This window comes from Fukomys damarensis, unplaced genomic scaffold, assembly GCF_012274545.1.
Source record: "Fukomys damarensis isolate Sample0158 unplaced genomic scaffold, DMR_v1.0_HiC HiC_scaffold_15, whole genome shotgun sequence".
Taxonomy (NCBI): domain Eukaryota; kingdom Metazoa; phylum Chordata; class Mammalia; order Rodentia; family Bathyergidae; genus Fukomys; species Fukomys damarensis.
Window position 1 is genome coordinate 380,630 of NW_022900927.1, and position 6,989 is coordinate 387,618.

Sequence of the window (6,989 nt, forward strand, 5' to 3'; positions counted from 1 at the left end):
AAAAAAAAAAAAAAAAAAAAAAAAAAAAAAAAAGCAGCAGTTGTGAACTTCCAGGGCCCTGGAGTAGTCAGACTGCGTGTCGCTTGCCACCTGGGTCAACTCTGAGGCCTCCAGACCACACGGACCCGTTGTAAGCCACCTCTGTTCTGTGCCTTCTGTTACTTATTACAGTTGTCTTTAAGCTGACTAATGGTATTAAGTTTCTTTTTCCCCGTTTTCATTACTTTTTTCTCTTTTGGGGATACCTTCCAATAGTTCCACTCTCGTACTAATGCCGACTCTCGACTCCAGTTTTCTCCCTCCGAAAGGAGGAAGAAGGGCCGCGCGCCTGCGCACCGCGGCCCAGGTCCCGCCCCGGAAGCGGACGGCGCTCGTTTCTTCCGCTTGCTGCCTTCGCCGCCATGGCGGCTGTTGCGGTTCTCCCGTGGCGGTTCACTTTGCGGGCCTTCTCCAGCGCCGTGACCCCGGCCACTCACGCTCAGAGACCTAGCCCATGTGAGTGTCTGTCGCGCCACCAAGTCCGGGCTTCGGAGAGGTGAAAGGGCGAAGAACCGGCCGAACGATGCTTGCACTTCGGCTGGCGGTGTTTTTGCGGAGGCAGCTGCTGGCTGCGCGGGAGAAGGCGGAGGAGACACCTGCGCAGCTGGCTCGCTCCGCTCGGGTTACTTTCTGGTTACTACCTCTGCTTTAAGGTCTTCAGGGCGCTGTCCACTCAGATGTTCCCGTAGGCGAGAAGGGCAGCAGCTGTGCCAGAAGAAACCACGGCCCTGAATTCTAGGTCCGCAAACGTCCTGACCTTCCAGCAGAGCGCAGGGCTGCCGATAGCGTTCGTTCCGTGGAGTCTCTAGCGGCAACGAGTGATTGTTAGGGAGAGGTTCTGTGTAGTGTGAGAGGAGCTGTAGCAGAGTGTGAGTAGAGTGACAGGGAGCGTGGAAGAGGAAAGGCGGGCAGGAACACGTCCAAGCCTCAGACCCGTTGTTCTGTTCATACTTCTCACAGCCAGTGAAGGCCACCCTCTCACTTCTAGAGTAGTTGCCTTACTATTTCGTGTTTCTAGCATTGAATTTTCACAACAGTCAGTAAGGTGTTCAAAATGCAAACCTTGTCTCGCCACTCCTTTTGTTGAAAAATCTGCAAGTGGCTTTAAGATCAGTTATAAATTCTTTACTGCATCGTAATGGCTTTTCAGCCTCCCCCCCCCCTTGTACTTGGAATTGGAATTGCTCTGAACTATGTATCTCTGCCCATCCCACTTTTTTTTTTTTTTTTTGAGACAGGATCTCACAGAGTTGCTCTTTTACCCAGATGGGCTCAGACTTGCCGTCCTCCTGCTTCCACATGTTAGGATTAAAAGTATGAGCTACCATGCTGAGCTCTTTTTTTCCCAAAATTTTTATTTTATTCTATTCTGGCCCTCAATTCCTCCCTATGTACAAAAGCTTTGTTTCCATTTTTTCCTTCTATTTTCACTTTTTTTTTCTTGCTCCTTTTCTCCATTTGAACACTTTATTCCCATTTCTCAGCCAGCTTTTTTCAGTCTTAACATTTGTCTATTTTTAATTTTTCATTGTTTTAGTCTCTGAATATTTAACTCGTGTTCTAGATACCTGGGATATGGCAACATTTCTGCCATAGGGGAGGCAGTCTGAGTATAAACAACTACATAAAATAGCAGATAGTGTTTGTTAGGAGGAAAAATAAAGCAGAATATACAGAATAAATTACTGGAGAAGTTGTGGGTATTGGGTAGGAAAGATCCCTCTTAAGGAAGTGATATTTGAGCAGAACCTAGAGCCATGCAAAGAATTGAGAAGAGCATTATTGTCATACTAAACTACAAGTACAAAGACCTACAAATGAAAATGACCTTATGAACATGATTAAAAAGCTGAAAGAGCCTGACTAGAAGTGTGTGAGTAAAAAAGAGTGGTGCCTAATCTTGTAAGGTTTTGCAGGCCCTTTTGACTTTGTTTTTATTGTAAGTTGGCGATCACATTGAAAGATTTGGAACAGGAAAATGATGTGATTTACACTTTGAAAAGATCACTGGCTGCTGTATGGAGAACCGGATTCAATGGATTGAGAGTGCAAGCCAGAGACCTGTTTGGGGTCTGTTTTAGTATTCCAGATAAGATGATGGCTTGAGTAATTGTGGAGAAGGTGATGTGCTTGGATTTAGGGTAGAGCTGTTAGTATTTACTGATGGAATCGATGTGGGGTTTAAGGACAAGTGTTGAGGATTTTTGTCCAGAGCAATTAGATGATTGGTAGTACCATGTACAGGGACTAAGAGGACTGAAAGAAGGAAACTGAGAGCTCTGCCAAACATAGGTTGTAGTTGGCAGAGCCCATTAAATACCTTCCACCTGTCTTCAGTTCTCTGTCCTATTCTTAAATTTTAGTTGTACTGAATTTGAATTTGTTTATTTAGATTTTCTGCTTTCTCTTACTTTCTTGAAACACTTGTATTCACCTGTCTGTTTCCCTGGCTATCTCCTCTCATCTTTCAGTTTTAGCTTAAAGTTTTAATTTCTCAAGGAGGTTTATTCTAAACATACTAGTCAGCATCTTCTGGAGAGAAAGAACTAAGAGGATGGTTGGTTGGATGGCTAGATGGAAAGATTTGGGAAGTTGGCTTATATGTTTCTGGAGGCTAAGAAATCTTGTATTAGGCCATCTGCATATTGAAAATCAGTAGCATGGCTTAGTCCACATCTGAGCCACAGATAAGCTAGAGAACAGATTTGCCTCTTCTCTTCCTTTCTGTCTCTCACCCTCATCATTAAAAGAATTGAGAATAGATCTTCCATGTTCTATCTCACATCAGCAGTCTCTTCTGCAAATGCCTTCACTTAGAAATAGTTTTATAACAACTCTGGATATCCTTCAGTCTAGTCAAGTTAATACCTAGCATTAACCATCACACCAGCTGCTTTCATTTCCTGTTACATATTTCCATAATACTTACTCTATTTAGATTACTTGTTAAAAATTTGTCTTATTTGATTATACATTCTGACAGCAAGAACTATGTTTTGTTCATTCCTAGTTTCTAGTATTTAGTATTAATCACTAAATGAATGCATATTGTGAGATGAAGTGAAATATATCAGGTGAAGAAATGGGGAGGGGAGAAGGAATGGGAGTAGGGCAGATGCAAGCGAGCCACATTCCAAGCACAGAGAACAGAAAGTTCAGAGAAAAATCAAAAGGTTCGTTGTAGCTCTGGAACCTTATGAAAGGAGAGAAGCTAGAGACAGTATGAAACGCCTTGTCACTTTAACTCATGCTCATGTCACTTTAACTTCTTGCTCTTTAGTTTTGTTGACCATGAGTGACCTCCAAATAGGGATAATAACAGTACTTGTATTTGTTGTAATGAATGGGATTAAATGAGAAAAAAAGCTTTTTTTGGCGGGGGTGGTTTGAGACAGGGTCTCACTATGTAATTGAGATTGACCTGGAACTCACTGTAGCCCAGGCTGGTCTCAAACTCATAGTGATCCTCTTTCCTCAGCCTCCCGAGTTGCTGGGATTACAGGCATGCGCCACCAGGCCTGGCCGAGAAAAATAGCTTTTAAAACAGTGTCTGCGTATGAAAGTACTCGATAAATACAACTATTATTATCTAATACAGCAAAACATTTCAAGAAGCATAAGGTAAGTTTTTTGTGGTACTTGGAATAAGGTAATATTTTAAAAGGTGCAGTTGTGTTACTTAGGAATAACTGAGTTTTGTTATTGGAGTCATTATAGCATTAGCAGTTCTAACATCTAATAAAGAAAAAAATGAAGGTTTGTCTTTCTGGCAGAAAGAGTAGTTCCAAATATGAACAAGTCGATGTATAATTAGGACATTTCAAACTAGTTGTTGTTAGATTAAAAATCCTTAATGCTAATCTTGATATTTCATCTTCAGAAAGTAAGTTCATTTTGCTGTGAACCTTAAAACTTACTGAAAATATTTTTAGATGATGCGTTCACTCTGTCAGCAATTGTAATAAAAGCTTTCTGAGCTTTTGTTTTTCAGTAAGATGACTTTATTCTGAGTTACTGCTTTTATTTTTGTTACAGAATATTAAATTGTGTTAGAATTAGGGAATAATGATTGATATTGAACAATTCTGTTATAAATTTTTCTGTTGCTATTGTTATCTTTTAGACACAGGAGAAAGAACATCTAAAAGTGAAAGGCAAATGAGAAGACAGGTAAGCAATTTATGTTCTCTATTATGTACCATCTTAATGATTTCTGAAATTCTAAAGTGAGACAGATACAAGATGCAGAAGTCTTCCGAAGGTTACTGGTTGACTGCTGCAGCTCTGGTAGGGTTAGTTTTTTATTGTGTGTGTGTGTGTGTCCAGAGAAAGTGTCTTTGAGAAGCAGACTCACATATTCACTACTCTATTTTTGATGGTACCTTTAGTAGTAATGCAGTATGGGTATATGTATGAAGCTAGCCAGTGCTATGTCCCCAGCCCAATTACTTACAGTTATCAATCTAAGCAGTAAGACCCTGTGGGAGTCCCTGTGGAGGAATCCAAATCATAAGGTCAGTTGACAAGTAGGGAGTCAGAACAGACATGAGTTAAAAATTAAATGATACCAAATTACAATCATTTTCAGTAATTTTTACAGGAATATTGCTTCTAGGCCATATACTGCACTGATTTGATATTGCTTAGGTGGATATTGCCACTTAAGTCTTGGTTTTATATGTTAGCCTTCTATTTAAGACTGTTTATGTATGTTAATATGATTGATTAAGCTATCCAGTAGTTTTTCTCTGGGCCTAAGTAATCTCTTCTTATGTATTTTTTCAATCTAACTGTAATTTACTTGTTTCCATGTTCTGACTCTATCTTATTTTCAAGTTTTTAATGACCTCTCATGTAATGACTTCTATCAAAAAATTTTAGAAGTCATATTTAGAAATACATATAGAAATTAGGGAGTAATGTATAAATATTTAGAAATACACAAAAATATTTAGAAATATATTGAAAGTCTAAGTAAATAAATGAGTTTTTAGTGAAGGAAGTGTGATATTAAAGGGGATTTTTGCCAGAGGATTTTTAGGTAGGTTTGGTGTTTTTTCATGTACATAGCAGCAGATTAGTTGGAAGTTAGATTTTATAGTTAGTTTTTATTTCTTATAATCTCAGCTTTCTCTTTAAAATTAAGGATTGTGGCCAGGCGTGGTGGCGCATGCCTGTAATCCCAGCACTTGGGAGTTTGAGGCAGGAGGATCTCTGTGAGATCAAGACCAGCCTGAGCTACATAGTAAGTTTCAGGTCAGTCTCAACTTCATAGTGAGACCCTGTCTCAAAAACCAAATAAATAAATAAATTAATTAAAATAAAATAAAATTAAGGATTGTGTTCATATTCTAAAATCTTAAGTATTTTATGATTCTTAGGCACTACCTCCTAGAACAGAGAAAATGGCTGTTGACCAGGACTGGCCTAGTGTTTACCCTGTTGCAGTGCCTTTTAAGCCCTCTGCAGTGCCTCTACCTGTTCGGATGGGTTATCCAGTGAAAAGGGGTATTCCCATGGCAAAGGAAGGAAATCTAGAACTTCTAAAGGTAAGAAAAATTGCTGGTTCCTTGGCTAAAACTAATATTAAAATATATTTTAGGGTTCAGAACATAGCAGCTTTACATTTTTGTCCAGGTGATAATTGTTGACAGATAAGAATGTAATTAATCAGTCATATGGTTTCTTTTGTGATCTTTTCTCTTGTATCTTCTCTATGTTGTATCCTTTAAATGGAACTAAGAAAAGTGATATAGAATCTTAGAATTGGGAAGTAAGGATCCACTTTTAAAGCTGACATTCCAGAAAGGGTAGGATATTATTTAATAATATTGTTATAGTCCACCAACTTTAACTTCTTTATTGCTTAAAGAGAAATATGACATTTTAAATGTTTCATTTGATAGCATCTATATGATTTATGAACTATAGGTTTTTGCTTTTTTTTTTTTAAAGAAAATACAGATACTAATCTGGGCATGCATATCATAGATGGTTCTTTTACAGTACTTACAATAGAAGTTATACAGTGGGAAATGAATTCTTTCCCACTAGATATGACTCTTCTTGAAAAGCAAAGAGAAATTTGCTAAACTATGATGCTAAAAAATGAGACAGGAACAGAGAGAAGTGTTGTTTTCCTGCTAGAGATGTATAAAGGAAATTTGGAAATGAAGACATTTCAAGAGACACAAAAAAGCAAACATTGAGGAAAACAAATCTTCAAATGAAAAGAAAGGAACTGAACATCTTTGAAAAATGTCATTGAACATTGACAAATTCAATAAAAAGTCAATAATTAGCCAGGCGTGATGGCACATGCCTGTAATCCCAACACTCGGGAGGCTGAGGCAGAACTATCGGTGTGAGTTCAAGACCAGCCTGGGCTACATAGTGAGTTCCAGGTCAGTCTCAACTACTTAGTGAGACCCTGTCTCAACGCCGCCCCCCCCCGCAAAGTCAACAATTAGAAGAAGAAAAAGAAAAATATCATTGTGTGAGAGAGACTAGCAGTACATTTCTTACAATAATAATTATTTATTCATGATGGTCATGAATAAACACAAAAATCTAAACATCTATTTCTGTTGATATAATTGAATATGCTTATTAACTGAGCACTTATGCTTATTAACCTAGAGTACTTAGAACAGTGCTTGTAAGTCCATGTAAACATTAGGTATTATTATTTCTTTTTATAATATTGAAGTTAATATTTCATGTTTCAAAAATAAAACTACAGAAAATCAAGCTATCCTTTAGTCCCAGTGTTCAGTTCCTGTTTTCTCTTGATTAAAATATTTTCTGATAAACACTGAAAATACCAGATGTAATTCTTGGAGTCACATTCATTTTGTTCATGTTTTCTTTCCAAATGAGTCTAAGCAAAATTTTCTCTTTACATGTTTACTATTCAGGAAAGATGGTAGTAAATGTTTTTTTTTTTTTTT

The 6,989-nt window shown here is 38.1% G+C and overlaps 1 protein-coding gene across 4 annotated transcripts in view; it reads left to right on the forward strand.

The window, feature by feature from the left end:
• The first annotated feature begins 320 nt into the window (after positions 1-320).
• Mrps35 (mitochondrial ribosomal protein S35) overlaps positions 321-6,989 on the forward strand; it is a 57,142-nt gene continuing 50,473 nt past the window's right edge. The window contains exons 1-4 of one of the 4 annotated variants that reach the window (XM_010628990.3): positions 416-495; positions 3,518-3,660; positions 4,163-4,209; positions 5,421-5,588. In XM_010628990.3, the coding sequence (XP_010627292.1) occupies positions 4,198-4,209; positions 5,421-5,588 (180 nt within the window). In that variant the 5' untranslated portion in view covers positions 416-495; positions 3,518-3,660; positions 4,163-4,197. Of the gene's footprint in view, positions 496-517; positions 779-3,517; positions 3,661-4,162; positions 4,210-5,420; positions 5,589-6,989 lie in introns of those variants that run through there. The other 3 variants (XM_010628991.3, XM_010628989.3, XM_010628992.3) reach the window with 3 other exon arrangements.